The 19324-nt window shown below is 37.0% G+C and overlaps 1 protein-coding gene across 2 annotated transcripts in view; it reads left to right on the forward strand.

Moving 5' to 3' along the window:
* CSMD3 (CUB and Sushi multiple domains 3) overlaps nucleotides 1–19324 on the forward strand; it is an 886927-nt gene that overhangs the window by 358135 nt on the left and 509468 nt on the right. For both annotated transcript variants that reach the window (XM_059671887.1, XM_059671888.1), the window contains 2 exons: nucleotides 492–579; nucleotides 12025–12149. In XM_059671887.1, coding sequence (XP_059527870.1) covers nucleotides 492–579; nucleotides 12025–12149 — 213 coding nt within the window. The remainder of the gene's footprint in view (nucleotides 1–491; nucleotides 580–12024; nucleotides 12150–19324) is intronic.

Raw genomic sequence — 19324 nt, forward strand, 5'->3', positions numbered from 1 at the left:
GTAATTTGCCCCATAGTTTTATTTTGGCATTTGTAGCCTAAATTAATAATTTTAAACTTTTTTCATAATATCTTATTTTTCTATTGCACCTTTAGAAATAATAGGTATCCAAATTACACTGTTATAATTGGTTATGACTTCTTCACTGCAAATAATTAATGGAAACGCTGTTATTGATGCCCTGGGAATGCATATACAGAGATTTCACAATTTAATGGTAATTAAAAATAAATTGTTAACTGTTGATGTATTAATATCATAATAGTATGTCATTTAGAATATGACCATCAAACTTAATTATTTTAGGTATATAAATAGAAAAATTGGTTTTGTATTCATTACTAGATTATAGAATTATATTTTAACTTTTGATATTTAAACTGTAATGACAAAATGCAGGAATGTATTTTATGTAATGATAAAAATTAATATCCTTACTTTTCTAATTACATAGGTTTTGATTCTTTTTTTTTCTCTTTTCTGTGTTACAGTAAATGAGGGAGGTATTAAAACAGCTTCCAATTTATGTCCAGATCCAGGTGAACCAGAAAATGGGAAGAGAGTTGGATCAGATTTTAGGTAATATTTAATTATTTATTTTGTTATTTTGTTAAAGTTTATTTAATTGAAATTTAGTTGATGTGTTACTATTAATACTATTTTATTATTTTAAAGTATCAAATGAAAAAAAACTTTAAAGAGCACTTTTGGAGTTTAAATGATTAATTTATCATCATGTACTAAGGGAAATGATGGGATTTGGATTTGAAAGATGTGAGTTTGAATCTGAGTTCTCCTGCTTATTAGTTGTTTGATATTGGGTAAATCATTCACTTTTGTTTGTCTGAATTTCCTTCTATGCAACATGTAAATCAAATCTACCACATGTGATGATGAGTTTGAAACGAGGTACTGCCTGTGAAACCTTCCTGCAAACATTTTATATGTATTTTTTGGAAGTAAACATGAATATGTTTTATCACCATCTTAAAATAGTATTAATTTTGTTAGTTTTAAATTAACTTACTAAGAACCTGGAGCATGTATGTTATATTTATGGTAGCCATTATTTTACATTACTAACAAATAATATTTTTTAAATCTTGAATTTTCAGTTGTCCTCTGATTATAGCATTTTACAAATAAAAATGTTTTAAAAATCTGTAAAATACTAAATGATACTAAGTGACTTACTAAAATCAAATTCTCAGCTTTGATAAATAAAATTTATAGTTTATAGACTACAAAATGGTAAGCATTTACATGCATTCTTTATTTATTAAAAATTCCCAGCATATATTTATTTAGCCCCTCTTTACAAGTGAGAAAATTGACAATCTGTTTACCCAGCTAATAACTTGATGAAACTTAGATTTGAACTCATTACTCTCGGAATCTAAAACCTTTTAGTCACTACATTACATTATATTTTGAAGGCAAACTTCATTCAAGTCCCATCTTTGCCATAAACTATCTTGTCTTCTCCAAGAGTTTATTTCCTCATATCCTTGAGGGGAAGATTGCATGAGATAAGTTATGTGTGGTAGAAATCATAGATCTTAAAACAAGTACTCAATGCTAGCTGCTATTATAGCATGCTATAAAATGACTTTTATTAATGTTAATATTTACTTTGCCCCACTATTTTAAAAAATATATGGTTCATTGGAAATCAATTTATTATAAAAGCAATACAGTGAGTTAGATACCATTATGTATAGTGGATTTCAAGTCTTAAGATCATCTTTCAATCATGTTTCAAGCACCTTCATAGATATTAGGCATCAAGAATCCCACAGAGGACTACATTGTAATATGGTCATCATCATTTAAGAATGTGACTGGTCAGCATGGCTCAGTGGTTGAGCGTCAACCTATGTATGAACCAGGAAGTCATGGTTTGATTCCCGGTAAGGATAGATGCCCAGGTTGCGGGCTCGATCCCCAGTGAGGGGCATGTGAGAAGCAGCCGATTTATGGTTCTCTCTCATCATTGATGTTTCTATCACTCTCACCCTCTCCCTTCCTCTATGAAATTAAAAAAAAAATGTATATTTAAAACAAGAATGTGTGAAATGTTACAGAAGCACAGACAAGGTATGGTGTTTTGGAGACTAGGAGGTAAGGGTGACAAAATGCTAACATTGAACTGGTTCTAAAGGATTACTAGAATCTGGTATAGATAGGAAGAGAAATTCAGAAAAAAATATATTCTTTATTTCTTTATCTCTTGTGTGTCCATTATGTACCTGGCCTTGTACTAGAAACTGATAAAACAGACATAATACATGCCTTCCATATTTCTTATAATTTAAAGGCAGAAAATAGGAAAAATGAACACATGCAGATGTAATCACAAATTTATAAGTGCTTTAAAGTAAAAAAAAAAATTAAAATTGTGTTTTATGAGAGAGAGAGAGAGAATAAAAATGTCATGGTGGGAGCCCACCCAATTTAAGAAGGTCCCACTCTCATATTTGCTGGAGTAATTACCCCCCATATTTTGTATATATATATATATATATATATATATATATTCATTTTTTGATGGACAATTTTTAAATTGTTGACATTATTACAGATGTCCTTCATTTTCCCCACCTTTGCCCACCTCCACCCAGGCTCACCTTCCTCAGAGTGAGGAAGAGCTTGATTAACTGTTCCAGGAAAGTAAAGATCAGAGAGTCTCAAAGCATCGAATGAAGTTGAGGAGATAAGAGGGAAACCGGATCTCTTTTGCAGCGGAAGCTAATTGGCATCCATTCAGCCTAATGAATTAAAGATTTTTTAAACAGTGTTTTTATAATGTGGGAGCTAATATTTAAAAATCAACGGAGTTCTCTCTCTCTCTCTCTCTCTCTCTCTCTCTCTCTCTCTCTCTCTCACACACACACACACACACACACACACACACACACACACACAGTTTTTGCACTGTTAGACTTAGCAACTGAAACAACTGTATGTTCATGTTAACATCTGGTACAACCAGTGAACAGCTGCTCTCTTTGGGCTGAGAAAGCTTTTTCTGCTTCACCATGGTCACCCCTAGGCTACTTCAGTCATTTAGGGCACCTACCTATTATAGGAAGTTGTAAAGAGTTGTAAGAGGGTGGCCTAGCGCAGCTTATATTTTCAGTTGGTCATACTTTATATTTTAGATAAATTGATTCAGGGAAAGAGAAGTTTTAGTTAAAAGGCTGCTGAAGTAGTCTGGGTGTAAGATGGTGGAGACTCGGACTCCAGTGGTGATGACAGTAAACTAAACAGATTTAAGATACATTTTGAAGTTAAAATTCTCAGTATTCAATGATAATTTGATGTAGAAAGTAAGAAAAACAAAAAAATAATGGAGATACCTTATTTTCAGCTTAAACATTATAAAATGAAAATCCAGAGGTTTGTGGAGAAAAATCAAGAGTTCTGTTTTGATATTGTAAACTTTAAGTGATTTAAATATTTTCAAGTGGGAATATTAAGTTTGTAGTTGAACATAATTGATATTCAGAGATTGTAGGGAATCATCGGCATTAGATATTGTAAAGAATATTAAATCAACATGAGTTGATTCCATTAATTAGATAATGTAGAAAGATAGGAGAATCTATGACATAGTCCCAAAAATCTATGCTATTTGATTATTTGATGTAATACAAGGAGCAATCAAATCATGCTTATGAGTGGCAAGAAAATAGTAGTGAGTGAACCAAGAGAAGGAACTGCTAGTTTCAGCCTGATCCCTGCAGGCCAGGCTGAGGGACCCCACCAGTGCATGAATCTATGCACTGGGCCTCTAGTATGCATATAAGATCTTTGGTTAATCTCTTACCACCCTCTCCCCTACCCACTTCTCTCTGAGATTCATCAGTCTGTTCCATGTTTCCATGCCTGTGCATTGAGCTTCTGCCCCTTGGTGGTCAGTGTGTGTTATAGCTACAGGTCGAATGGTCGCTTAGGCTTTTATACATATATATAGATATGCATCACTCATGGGCACAGACAATAGTGTAATGAAGGCCTGGGGTGGGGTGGGAGCCAGGTGGAGGGGAAACGGAATGGGACAAAAATGGGATACATGTAATATTCTCAACAATAAAGATAAATAAAAACAAAACAAAAAGACCTTCCTAATTTAAGCCACTATCATCTCCCTTGAACCATTAAAACAGCACTAAATTATCTGTCTATTACTCTTGTTATCTATGATACATTCACCAGAGATCAGTCAGAGTGATTTTTTCAAAACACAGATCTGATCAATTCTCTGCTTAAAATCCCCTAATAACATCCCCCTTGGACTTAGAATAAAATTGATACTCTTAAAAGTAGTCCTTATAGAACCTGTTCTGTTTTTCCCTCGCTGAGCCCATTTTGGATTATTCTCCTCATATCCCACTCTGATCCAGCTATCCTGGCCTCTTTTTTGTTTTTGAAACATATCTAGCTTATTCCTACTTGGGGCCCCTCTGGCAGATGCCTATTCCAGTAATGTCTCTTTGTTATTAAGATGTCAGATTAAATACAACCTCCCTAACAAGTCATTTTTTATTAACTTTATTTTTTATTGTTGACACTATATAGACAACCACATTTCCCCTCCTTTGCCCACCTCCACCCAGTCCCCACCTCAACCCCTTTCCCTGTGGCCATCACCACACTGTTGTCTGTGCCCATGGGTTGGTTATGCATACAGGTTCTTTGGCTAATCCTTTCACCTCTTTCATCCAGGCCCCTTTCCTCATCCCCTCTGATAGCTGTCCATCTGTTCCATGCATCCATGCCTGTTTTTATTTTGTTTGTCAGTTTATTGTGTTCATTTGTTTCCTCTAGCCAAGATCTGGAAAGAGCTAGAAAGTCTTTTCTGACCCCTTTAGACATTTCTCACTCTATCTTTGATATTATTTCTCTGTAGTATTTGTTATGGGATACTGTTTTGTTTATTCATTTGTTTGCTATCTCTGTGCTGGTCCCTGATCTGATTGCCCATGAATTCACTTTTTAGATCTTCCCTGCTCTGCTGTCTATCATGGGAGAGTTAGGGAATGAGCCTTGTAGACTCAGTTTCCTAGGTTTCTTGCTGACTTTAACCAGTCAAAGACACTAGCTGGATTGCCCTAGGAGCTGTATCAATGAATATATTGCTTTGGCATATGTCTGAGATTTTGCTGCCTGTGGATTCTTCTAATATTTTTATGGTTTCCTGTCTTATGTTTAAGTCCTTTATCCATTTTGAGTTTATTTTTGTGTATTTTGGTGTAAGTTGGTGGTCTAAGAAGGTAAAAGACCTGTACTCAGAAAACTACAAGACACTGAAAAAAGAGATAGACGAAGACACAAACAGATGGAAGAACATACTGTATTCAAGGATTGATAGAATCAACATCATTAAATGTCCATACTACCCAAAGCAATCTATATAAATTTAATGCACTCCCCATTAAAATACCAACATCATATTTCATAGACCTACAACAAACTCTCCAAAAATTCATCTGGAAACAAACAAACAAAAAAAAACCCCTGAATAGCTGCAGCAATGCTGAGAAAGAAGAACAAAATAAGAGGGATCTCAATACCAGATATCAAGCTGTATTACAAAGCCATTGTTCTCAAAACTGCCTTTTACTGTCACAAGAACAAACATATGGACCGATGGAATAGAATAGAGTACCTAGACATCGACCCAAACCACTATGCTCAATTAATATTTGACAAAGGAGGCAAGAACATACAATGGAATCAAGACAGTCTTTTCAATAAATGGTGTTGGTAAAATTGGACAGATACATGCAAAAAAAAAAAAGAAATAATGCCATATACTTTTAAAAATTCATACCTTCTTTCACTGAGAGCTTAGATGTTTGTGTTTTGCAGTAATATGTACAGTTTTTTGTTTGTTTGTTTTTTCAAAAGATAATAGCGCCTAAACCGGTTTAGCTCAGTGGATAGAGCGTCGGCTTGTGGACTGAAAGGTCCCAGGTTTGATTCCGGTAAAGGGCATGTACCTTGGTTGCGGGCATATCCCCAGTAGGAGATGTGTAGGAGGCAGCTGATCGATGTTTCTCTCTCATCGATGTTTCTAACTCTCTATCTCTCTCCCTTCCTCTCTGTAAAAAATCAATAAAGTATATTTAAAAAAAAAAAGATAATAGCACTTAAAGTTAGGCTAGTATAATCATGGTGAAAATCAACACTGTTTTCTAAACTCTGTAGTTGCATAACATATGCTTGGTTATTTAGTAATATCAGTTTAAAATGTGTCCACTTGTTTATTTGCGGGTATACAATCAAATGAGTAACTTACTGAAGTAGAAAGTTTTTTTAGCTGAAAAAGGCAGGTGTCTCTTCAGTGGTGACAGAAAAATTATAGTGAATACAGCTTGTCTTCCTTGATTGTTACTGCAGTATAACTAAATACTTATTCAAGAAATACATATTTTTGAGGAAATGTAGTTGTAAGTGATCCTTTAAATTTGATTCAAATAATAAATCAGTTCATAAAAAGAAGGTGGTGCATTTGCACATGCTACCCATTTCCTGGATGTTACTGAGCCTGGATTTTACTGGAAAGGCTAGTTCTTCCAGTGATTTCTGTCCTCTCTATGCTATTTAGTACTTCTGTATTTTTGGTTCAGAATATTTTAAAGTTTAGCTGTGGTCCTGGATAGTAGGGCTTGTAGATGATAAATAAAGAGTCTTTCTCTTAATAGTAGGTAAGAAATTAATAATTTTCACAATTATTTCCAGTTGGAGAGAAGTAACTTGGTGTTCAATGTGTGTGAAGCCCTGTGTCCGTTATAAATTACATTTCATTATGTGACCACCGCAGATGGAGAAGCTTGGAGAGATCTTTATTGTCTCCGAGCCATAAAGCTGAGCGAGGGAAGCGGTAGGGTTTGAAAGGCCTCTGGGACTCTGCAGCTCAAACTGTTAACTGCAGTTTGAAACTACTTCTCCAGCAAAGTAAAGGAAGAAAACCTTGCTGAGACTGTTAAACTTCAGGTGGAGGGGAAGGTATTCAATTATTCGATGCAAATACCCGGCCGGTCTGGTATCATAGCAATGCACTCAGTTGTTTATTATTGCCAGTTGTCTGTCTTCAGGGTCAGTGAGTTGCTTTGCTATAAAAAAAAAAAAAACAAAAAAAAAACAAAAAACAAGCTCAAACACTTGTTACAAGATGCAATTTATTATTTTTAGCAAGAAGAGCCTGGTCAAAAAACATATAATTATGTGACCAGCAGAGTGACCTTGACAGAATCATGAATCCATTAAGTTAGGAAGAAATTAGTAATTAAAATTACTTCTGTAGACCAGGCCTATTCTAAGGCCTTCTAAACAATTTCTTTTCACCATTGTTAGTTTCTGAAAACCACCTCTGTTGTACAAACCACCATCACTGCATCTCCATGAGAGCTAGGATTACTGGATAGATAGTTAACCATACTCCCTGATTCTGCCTTTGCCCCTTAAATTGTATTCTTCACCCAGTGCCAGTATTATCACTTTAACACCTAAAGTCACATAATGTCATTCCTTTGGCTCTCAGTCCTACAATAGTTGCCCAGTTCCCTCAGAGTAAAGGTTAAAATCTTTACCATGACTTACAAATTCATAAATGATCTGACCCCAGTTTTTAATTGCTTCTTTAACGTAATTTTGTACCACTGTCTTTTTCATTTGTTGTGCTCTGATCACATTGCTTTCTTAGCTGCTTCTGGACCATAGCAAGTGTGTCTAGTGGTGAGAGCTGAGTGCACATGGATTAAAAGCCATTAAAATATCCTTGAGAAGGTATTTTACCTGAGAATAATTTTGCCCTGTTATAGGGGTATGGCATGAAAATTTTTGTTTATTACATATATTATGAAGAGCATTTATTCACTCTCAAATAGATACATACTAGAGGCCTGTTGCAGGAAGATTCCTGCAAGAATAGGGCTTCCTGCGGCTGAAGCAAAGCAGAGAAGGGAGCAAAACCCATGAGGCGGGCTTCACTCCCGCTCCCAGCCGCTGCGGAAGGGTTTGCCCATCGGCTCCCATCCACTGCGGCCGGGTTTGCCCTGCCACTCCCAGCAGCTGCTGCCAGGTTTGCCCTGCCACTCCCAGCAGCTGCGGCTGGGTTTGCCCTGCCTCTCCCAGCTGCTGCGGCAGGTTTGCCCATCAGCTCCCATCCGCTGTGGCTGGGTTTGCCCTGCTCCTCCCCGCCACTGGGGCCGGGTTTGCCCTGCTACTCCCAGCCCCTGCAGCTGGGTTTCCCCTCCCGCTCCCAGCCACTCTGGCTGGGTTTCCCCTCCCGCTCCCAGCCACTCTGGCTGGGTTTCCCCTCCCGCTCCCAGCCACTCTGGCTGGGTTTCCACTCCCGCCTCCCACCTCTGCCGCCTTGGCTCCGTTCCTATCTCTGCCGCCTCTACTTAGCTCCCTTCTGTAGCACTTCACTTCCATGTTGTCTTCAGTCTTCGCTCCCAGCTGGTATATGCAAATTAACCGCCAACTTTGGCTACAGTGGGTGGCGTAGCGAAAGTATAGTCAATGACCATGTTTCTCTATTATTAGATTAGATAGACATATTTAACAATTTACAATATATATGTATGAATATACATATATCTAACAATTTACTGTATACTAGGATATATTTGACAGGTTGGGAAACAAAACAGATAAGCACTGTGAGTTTTTGTGGAATGAGAGATGCAATAAGTAGACAAATGAATGCACAATGTATCAGAAAATGTAAAGGAAATAACATAGAGGAAGATTACAGAATAGAACTAGCTGTTTTTTAGAGAATAGTCACAATGGACCTTATGAATAAGGTGATGTGAAGAAAAACTAGAAATGAGGAGTTGACAGACATGGACTTCTTGCTGAGCATTTTCCAGACTGATATCAGAGCAATGTAAAGGCCCTGAGGCAAGTGCATCCTTAATATTTTCAAGCCAGAGCAAGGAAGTCAATGTAGCTAAAGAACAGAGATTGAAGGAGAAAGGAGAGAAATGGGGGAAATAATAGAAGGTTTGATGCATAGAAATCACATAATTTGAACCATTTTCTAAAAATGATTGCCATGGATGCCATTTAAGGATAGATTGCGAGGAGCCAAGAACAGAAACAGGAAACCAACACATAGCAAAAGGACTATTGGCAATAATATGTATATATGAGACATTATGGTGGCTCAGATGATGGTGGTGACACTGTAGGAGGTGAGACATGTTAGGCTCTTGATTTTGAAAATGTCGCTAACAGGATTTGCTCCATGGGGAGTGGGTGTGTAAAGTAAGAGAAAAAGATGACTAAAGAATGACTCCATGGTTTTTGATCTTCAGTTGGAAGGATGGAGTTTCCACTTATGAGGTGGGGAAGTAAGAAAAGGTAGGGAGTTAATCATTAGTAAATTTTTAAGGCTGCTCAGTCTACAGGGTCACCTGAATAAAACTTGGGAGTCATGAAGAAGTCCAAGAAAACCCTAAGATCATCTATTTCTTGATATCTGGGTGATTATTTCATGATAACTCAATGAACTGGGGATTTTGTTTTGTTGCTTTGTTTTATATTTAAAATAAAACCACTTTTTAAAAAGAAAGAAAGAAAAGAAAGAACTCTGGTGAAGACTGGATTCTAATGCCTAGATTTCCCCTATACTAACCTTTCTGTTCTTTGCCATGCCACCACTTACTTCTTACCTTTTGTCTTCTTTAGTCTGGAACAGAAGTTGGACGGCTTTTTCTTTAAAGGGTTAGATAGTAAACATTTTATACTTTGACTAGAGAGAACTGGGGGTCTCTGGAGGCAGGCACTCGGAGCAGCCAGGCCCTCCTGGGGGTGGGTGTGGCCAGTCCATGTGCCTGCCACCCCAGTGGGGCTGAGGGGACTGGGCGCCACCATCTTGTGGCTATGGGCACTGCCATCTTTGAGGGTGTGACAGTCAATTAGCATATTCCATCCTAACTGGCTGTGGGCACCAACATCTTTGAGGGTATGACAGGCAATTAGCATATTCCCTCCTCATTGGCTGTGGGTGTCAGAATCTTTAAGGGCGTGGCAGTCAATTAGCATATTCCATCCTTAATGGCTGTGGGCACCAACATCTTTGAGGGTGTGACAGGCAATTAGCATATTCTCTCCTCATTGGCTGTGGGTGCAGCCATCTTTGTGACAGCGTGAAGGTCAATTAACATATTCCCTCTTTATTAGATAGGATAGGACAAAGTGTTTCCATTGTAACTACCCAACTGTGACATTATAGCATGAAAACAGCCATATATTTTGTAATGAAAGAGGATGGCTGTGTTTCAATAAAATTTTATTTATGGACAATGAAATGTGAATTTGATGTATATTTTACATTTCATAAAATAGTATTAATTTTGTGATTTTTTTCAAATGTTTAAAAATATAAAGACGATTTTTAGCTCCTGGGCTGTGTAAAAACAGGCAGGGGACCAGGTTTGGGCTGCAGGATATGGTTTGCTAACTCTTGGCCTAAGTTGTTATTTTCTTAGTGGTCTCCCTTTATCTATTTGTCTTCCTTTTAAATTGTCCTCTGCATTTTTGCAGAAATATTTTCTTGCCACACAAGTGTGATCAGGTGATCCCTTGTATGAAGAGCTCAGGGAACTAGAGGAGCTGTTCTGGCGCAGGCCGGGTGAGAGGGTGCAGGGAAGGCCCTCTGGTCAGGAAGGGCCAGGAAGAGCAGACAGAGAGCCGCATGGCAGGTACAGAAGCCCAGCTGCTGGAAGGGCTCCTCATGTGTGGGAATTGCCAGGGACTTAACTGCTTGAAGACATTTTATATTAAGTTAAGGAAATTGGACTTTGTAAAGGGTGTCCCAAAATCCACGCAAGAAGTAATTTTGATAGAAACCACAGGTTTGTAATTAAAAATTGTAATTTTTTTTTATTGATTTGTAAAGTATACAGTATAGGGCTATGTATGGACTAGCACATCGGGTAGATGGCCTCCACGGCTTTGCTGGCACATACACAAAGCCGTGGTCTTCATTGGTCTTCATTGTCCCTGCTCCTGGGCCATAATTGGTACTTGGTAATGCTTATCAAATTGAAGGGATTGAAATCAAAGGGCAACAGATATTAGAATCTGATTCAACAAACCAAGTAAAATTAGGCTTTTATTTTTGTTGTTGTTAATGCTCATGCAAAATTCAAATCTTGCGTAAATTTTGGGACACCCTTTATATTTATCTTGCTGGTGAGTTTCTGTTTAAGGATTTTATGAACGAAAATGCATGGGCAGTTGTTTATTTCAGAAAAACATTTGTTACACTTAGCAATTAGGGTTTTTAAAAATAAACATTTTAGTTAACTTTATTTTCAGTGGAAAGGGAAACAAAATTCTAATTACAAAAGGATAAATAATAAAAGATGGGTTAATTCTATAGAAATGATCAGCACCATTTTGAAGCCCTAAATATATGTAAACATATACATATAGACATGTCCAAATCAATCTATAATAATAAAAGCCTAATATGCTAATTAGACTGGACAGCCGAACGACCTTCCGGACGAAGCCGGGGTTGCGAGGGCCGAGGCAAGCTGCAGCGGCTACGAGGGCCGAGCCCCTTGCATGAATTTCGTGCATTGGGCCTCTCGTACACATATAAAAACCTGCTAGAGAAGTACTGTAATGTGGTATGGATATAAGCACTGGGATTCAAGTTAGGAAACCCACTTTTTGCCTCACAATCACCACCTACTTAGATGAGACACTCAATTATTTAATCTTGGCTTCTACAATTAATACAAGATACTTAAACTTGATGACAGTTTTATACAACTCCTACCAATATCTGCATGTTACTGATTTACAATAGATTGATCTGTTTATGACTTTTACTATACCTTTGCTCAAGTCATTTTTTCATATTCTGCTTTCAGAGTAGACACTTTTGTCACCGTGAGGCACTTTTGACCTGTTGGATATGTCCAGTAGAAATGGAGCCTAATCATTATGTTATATGCTTCTAATCCTGCTTTTTAATCCTTTGTTCAATTTTAGCCTGGGATCAACTGTGCAGTTTTCTTGTGATGAAGATTATGTCCTACAGGGCGCTAAGAGCATCACCTGTCAGCGAATAGCTGAAGTCTTTGCTGCTTGGAGTGATCACAGGCCCGTATGTAAAGGTAAAGTCTTTGAAATAAAAATGGTCTTTTAACACATTTGAATAGTATGAACTTTGTTCTATTGAGTATAAATTTTAATGGCCTCTTTGAGGTGTAATGCAGTCTTTAAGCAAACATTTAGCTCATGTATTTAACAATGTTTATTGAAAATCTGTAATATGTGAACCACTATCTTAGGTTCCCAATGTGTTTCCAATCTAATAATCACATAGCAACAGATTGGAGCATAAAATATATAATACAAAGCACTGGTAACTTTGTTGGCCTTTTTTTAAAAAAAACATAAATCACCAATTACTCTATATAGGGATTGATATGGATGAGATGAATTTTTAACTGTAATTCTACCTCCATTTGTACAGTTTGCCATTTTAATCACTTACGTGTCCAATAGTAGTGATGTTGGGGCAGTGGATGTGTAGCACAGGTTCCATAGTTAGTTAATTTAATCTAAGACCAATAATGAATATTCTAGTTTTCATATTACCAGTAGTCACTGATAACATTTATTCCCACCACCATTCTACAAATTAAATATTTCCATCTAAATTAAATGAAGCCCCCTTTTTTCATAACCTTTATTAAGCTATGTTTGAAGATGAGCACCTCAACCTAGCCCACTGGCATTCTTGATTGCTTATTTGCAGTTATGGAATCTCTGCATATTTCAGTGTCTTACATACTCAAGATCCTGTTAGTTCTTCTTCTGCCCCAGAGAACATTTTCAGGGATTCACCACACCCTGTAGATTACTCTCTGATAAAATGAGGGTGAGGTCAGAGGGGCAAAGAAAAGACACATTTGAGAACTATGGTAAAATGGAAAGGACAAACTATTTAACAGTTGGCTAGATAGGGAAGGAGAAAGTGACAAAACAGAGTCAAGGATGAATGTTAATGCCTGTGGGACTAGAAAAAGCTCATGCTGTTAAAAGTATGAAGGAACTGAAAAATCAGGTTGTGTGGGAAATTATCCACTGTTACTACAACATTGTTATCAGCACCAGTTTTTAGGCACTTAGTGCATGCTAACCACTGCATGGACTCCATCTCATTTAATCCTCAGGACAAACTGATAGAGGCATTTTTAACTCCATTTTATAAATGAGGAATATAAGGCATAGAGAGATCCAGTTACTTTCCCAAGTTCAAATACCTAGGAAATAGCAAAGTCCTTAATAAGGGTATCTATAGAATGGAGAGCAAAGCTAGATTTCAGAGCATTAGGGAGGAAGGAGAAAACGATAAAATGGAAGCCACAGGTATATTCCACTCACTTGACAATGGCAATGCAGAATAAGAATAAGAATCTAGATTTTTCTCAAATTCAAGTAAAACTTTCTGGTCACAGGTAGATTTTTATTCATTACCGTCTGGCTTTGAAAGGCTTAAAAATGAGATACAGTATGATAGTATAAAAAATAAATATTGAAATAGGGTTAATGAAAAAATAAGACAAAATAGTTACAAAAGCTTATGTACAAATTCATAAACAACTTTTAAGGATGTTTACGGTGCTGCTGAGTTGGTTGCAGCGCCATCTGTGCACCAAAAGGTTCAATTCCTGGTTCGGGGCATGTGCAGGAGGCAGCCAATGAATGTTTTCCTCCCTTACTCTCTCTAAAAATCTATTTTAAAAAGAGTCCTTTATATATTAGACAAATATGAGAGCTGCCAAACAAATAGGGAAACATTATCACTTTAAGCAAACTATTTTTGTGGCTTTAGGACCTGAAGTATCTTGCATTGTTCTTTATAAAGTGAACACTGAGTAGTAAGTGTTTTGGGGTTACACTCATCAATATCCCAACAATTAATAGAACCGTAAACTGCAAAAGGTTGATTTTTTTACAGTGTCCTCCACTCAAGACAAATTATAAGAGACAATATATTGAAAATCATGTTTGAAAATGGTGAGATCCAAATGTCCTGTCTCGTTAGATGTATGCATTTTTATGGCAAAAAGAATGGGAAAATAGATGATAGATTCAAGAAAAAGATTAATTTAATACAGAAACAAAATATCACATAATAAGAGAAGTTATAACCATTCCATGGAATTTAAGGTATACATAAAGTAAGATTGAGACTATAAACAATCATTTTTTTCATTCAATCATCTCATTTCAATAAAAAGAATAATATTTCTTACAATTGTAAGTTGTTCAAAGACAGAAATATTACTTTATTTTATTTTTCATAATCTCTGTAGCACAAAGAACAGCTCTGTACTGACATAAATCTCAAGAAATATTTGAATATTAGTGTATGATTATTTTTCTTCAATTCTAAGATATATGATATACTAGTATACATATATGATAAATATATACACCTATGTATACTAGTACAGACATTCAACAGTCATTCATCAGTACCTGAGAGGTATAAAATTTTCATATTCAAGATTTATATATTGATATTTTCATATACATTTTACTTTTATGCAGATATTAATCATTTATACATAGCTGTATGTGTTCATTGCATGCAAGGCATATATGTGTATGGTTTATAAACTACATTTTGCTATTAGAAGTTACTGGCTATGGTGCTGAAAATGGTAATGGAGGGAACATGCTGAAATAGTAATTGAAGTTTTGAAATGACTATCTACTGTGAGACTGAAAAAGAATAGTTTCCATGTCTCATGGGTACTTGAACAGAATAAATATGCTTTTCTCCAGACAGCAGCATAAATAGCCGTATCAGTGCACTGCACCTTTGAGAGGTTATTAATATAGCTGCTGTCTATGTATTGCATGGTTGAGTAATGAAGAAATGGGGATTTTATAGGAAATTAAAGTTCACAAACAGCAAATTATGAATTAAAAGCAAAAGAGAAATTCAGAAATTAATAATAATGGATTTTACACAAACTCAGATAATATTTTTATTCCCTAAATGGGATCTATATATTAAATATTTGTCAGTTTACAGTTATGGAAACATTATTTCTTTGTTGAAAGTGCAATGGATATCCAAAAGCTGGAGCTTATGCAAATAAGCAGACTTAGGCACTTTAATGGCATATAGAATGTTTATTTTAGACATTGTGGATGTTCAAAGAAGCAGCATTTGTTTGAGAATTGATAATTTGTTAACTAAGATACATTTAAGAGAGTTCATACTGATTGATTTGACTAAAAATGTTGACTGATTTTCAATTAATATGTATTTGGAAACCCCCAAATACGTAATGTTTTTTGTCTGTTAGGCACAAGGTGAAAGGAAGGCAAAAGGAAGAAAAAAAATAAAATCTGGAAACTGGGCTAAAATTTAGGGAGTCACCTTTTGTGACATTCAATATTGTGTTAGTTTCAGGTATACTGCATAGTGGTTAAACATTTGTGTAACTCACAAAGTGTTCTCCTGATAAATTTGGCACCCACCTGACACCAAATGTAGCTTATACAATGTTACTGACAGTATTCCCTAAACTGTACTTTGCATCTCCACAACTATATTGTGATTGCCAATGTGTACTTAATCCCTTCACCTTTTTCACCCAGTCCCTCCACCCTCTTCCATCTAGCAACCACCAGTCTGTTCTCTGTATGAGTTTGTTTCTGTTTTGTATGTTTCCTTATGTTTTTCAGATTCCATGTGAAATTATAGGGTATTTGTCTTTCTCTGTCTGACTTATTTCACTTAGCATAATACCCTCTAGGTCCACCTCTTTTGTCACAAATGGTAAGATTTCATTCTTTTTCATAGCCAAGTGATATTCCATTGTATATATATACCACCTCTTCTTTATCCATTCATCTTTTGATTGAAGCATTTAATCCATTTACATTTAAAGTAATTATTAATAGCTATGTAGTAATTGTCATTTTATTAATTATTTTCCAATTGTTTTTATAGTCATTCTCTGTTCCTTTTTTATTCTCTTGCTCACTTGTATGTTGATTACCTTCTGTTGTACTTGGGTTCCTTTCTCTTTATTTATTGTATATCTCTTGTAGATTTTTGGTTTTTGGGTGCTCCAGTGGTTTCCCTTGTGTGGGGTTGTTTGCGCTCTTCTGTTGTAGTTGAGCCTTGATTGCTGTTGGCACATCACTGAGTGGAATTGACCCTCAGATGACTGGCTGTGAGGACTGGCCATGACTACAGTAGACCAGCTGTTGTGTGAGGGCTGATCCCAAGGACAATCATTCACGTTAGCAGGGCTCCGTGCCTGCCAAGAACACCCTTTGGGTGTATCCTTTCTGGTGCTGATTGGGTGGTGTTCTGGTGGAGTCTGAAGTCATCCACCACGTTTGTTGGTTCTGGGGTCTCCTTGATGCAGAACAAGTTCAGCTGCTGCCTGTGCCTGGCCCTGGGCAACCTGGTGGGAGCTACAAAGTGATCTGCAGTTGTCAGCTGCCTCTGCCTAGAGGTCCTGGGAGAGGTTTTGTGGTGAACTGAGGTTGGCTGCCATTAGTGCTGGGCTTGGGGCCGCTCAGCAAGAGGTACAGGGCATGCCGATGCCAGCTGTCACTTGTTTGGGATTTGTGGAACTATACAACTCAACACTAGGAAGAAAAACAATCCCATTAAAAAATGGGCAAAGGACCTGAATAGACACTTCTCCAAAGAGGACATACAGATGGCCAAAGATATATGAAAAGATGCTCAATGTCACTAATTATCAGAGAGATGCACATTACAACCACAATGAGATACCGTCTTATACCTGCCAGAATGGCTATCATCAATAAATCAGCAAAAAACAAGTGCTGGCAAAGACGTGGAGAACTAGTGCACTATTGGTAGTAATGCAGGCCAGTGCAGCCACTATGGAAAACAGTATGGAATTTCCTCAAAAAATTAAAAAACAGAACTGCCTTTTGACCTAGTGATCCCAGTTCTGGGAATATATCCTAAGAATCTGAACACCAGTCAGAAAGGATATATGCACCCCTATGTTCACTAGTTTATTTTGTTCGTTGAATTTTCTCATTCCCCTGTAATGTGGAAAGCCTTATTTTCTGTGCGTGCTGACAGGATGTGCCATTTAGCACGAAGCACCTGGAAAACCTGTGATGACTTAATAGGCTTTCCACTAATTCTGGTCACATCAAAAAAGGGGAGAAGTAAAGGCAGTCGAGTGAGGACTCAACTTCCTTCCTTAGCTTCTCCACAGTGCAAACTCACTTTTGTTTTAAAATAGCAATGGAGCCCTAACCGGTTTAGTTCAGTGGATAGAGCGTCAGCCTGCGGACTGGAAGGTCCCAGGTTCGATTCCGGTCAAGGGCATGTACCTTGGTTGCAGGCACATTCCCAGTAAGTGGTGTGCAGGAAGCAGCCGATCGATGTTTTTAACTCTCTATCCCTCTCTCTTCCTCTCTAAAAAATCAATAAAATATATTTTAAAAACATACCTGTGGAGCTACATTTTTGCAACTACTATTTTAAAACAAAAGTGAGTTTATAAATAAAATGATCACAGCGTGGTTGCTAGAATGTCTGACACTTTGCATGTGTGCGCAAAATATAAAATTGTATGATGCAAAGTGAACGATACAATGTGAAATAAAACTATACAAACCTGAGAAAGACATAGAGACCCGAAAAGTAAACAAAAGGCATAGGCAAAATATAAACAGACATGATTGGTGAGAAGAGGGAAATCTTTAATATTTAATTTCATTTGAAATTTTAGAAATCATGGCTTTTACCCTTGATATGAACATACGTAATTTATCACATTTGACAGACTTTTTCTTATATCAAAGTGTAAACTATGTTGTACTGCTTAGTTGGTATGATAGCAGCCTGTGTGGGGATATAGGTATAAAGCATCAACATCACCAACAACTAGCAATGCTCAGCACATGCCAGACGCACTCACAAATACTTAAATGAATGAATGTTTTCCACTATTCTAGGCACAAGTTAAGAAACACAGGAAAGAACTGAACAAAGCATGCCCTTGAGGACTTTACAGTCTCATTGAGAACACAGTACATTCAAAACAAAGCAACCACAGAACATCCCTTAAGCAACAGAAGCACAGTTGCACAGACACTATTTAAGTCATAAGGACAATTCAAAACAAATGAGGGACAGAAGACAGAAATGATAATATTAACCTTTGGGAAATAAACTCCACTGACCTTGAAAATATTACTTAGTCACTTTAATCTCAGAGTTGAATATTACTACATATTTCTTTATTTTGGTAATAATTTATTTAATAATATTGATATTTGAGTGTTAATTATTTATTAGGTAATGGGAGAAAAAATATGACCAAGAAATTAATTTTCCTTCAAGAAGATCTAAGGTCTATTTTAATGCAAAAAAATCCCACAAAAACAATAGAAATACAGATATTACCATACATTGCAATAAACGATATTGCAGGTAAAATAACACAGTGCTTTGATTCAAAGATGTTAAAACAACAAGAAAATTTTATTTAAGAATTAGTAATGATTTAAGGAGAGGCAGACAGACATAGAAATTGAGAGGTAGAAATATATTGAAGACAGAGTATCTTATATAATAAAAGCCTAATATGCTAAGCATCTAGTTGTCTGGTTATCCGTTCAACCAATCAAAGTGGAATATGCTAATGATAAGTCAGGCCGCTCAACTGCTCACTATGATGTTCACTTACCACCAGGGGGCAGACAGTTGACTGGTCAACCAGTAGCTATGACATTCACTGACCACCAGGGGGCAGATTCTCCAACCGGTAGGTTAGCTTGTTGCTGGGGTCTGGCTGATTGGGACTGAGTGAGATGGGCAAGACATGTCCTGGAGCCCTCCCACGGTCCCTCCCCAGCTGGCCAATCTCCCATGTCCCTCCCTGGCCCTGATCTTACACTGGTGGTGTCCCTCTGCCTGGCCTGTAACCTCTCAAACTGGGACCCCTCAGGGGATGTCAGAGACCCAGTTTTGGCCCGATCCCACAAGCCAGGCTGAGGGACCCCACTGGTACACGAATTTGTGCACTGGGTCTCTACTACTATACATAAAGTTTCAAGGTTATGAAAAAGACCATATTAGAAAGAGAGACAATGGTGAATGAATTGTGGAAGAGCATGAACTTATTGAGGGTGGGAAAATTTGGGAGATATGGTCTGTCTTATTGTGAAGGGTCTTATATGTCAATGCCAAGGTGAATAATGGGTTTTAGTTTAGATACATAAAGAATAGGAAATATTTGCTTTTTGCCTAAAACAC

Source organism: Myotis daubentonii, chromosome 17, assembly GCF_963259705.1.
Source record: "Myotis daubentonii chromosome 17, mMyoDau2.1, whole genome shotgun sequence".
Taxonomy (NCBI): Eukaryota; Metazoa; Chordata; class Mammalia; order Chiroptera; family Vespertilionidae; genus Myotis; species Myotis daubentonii.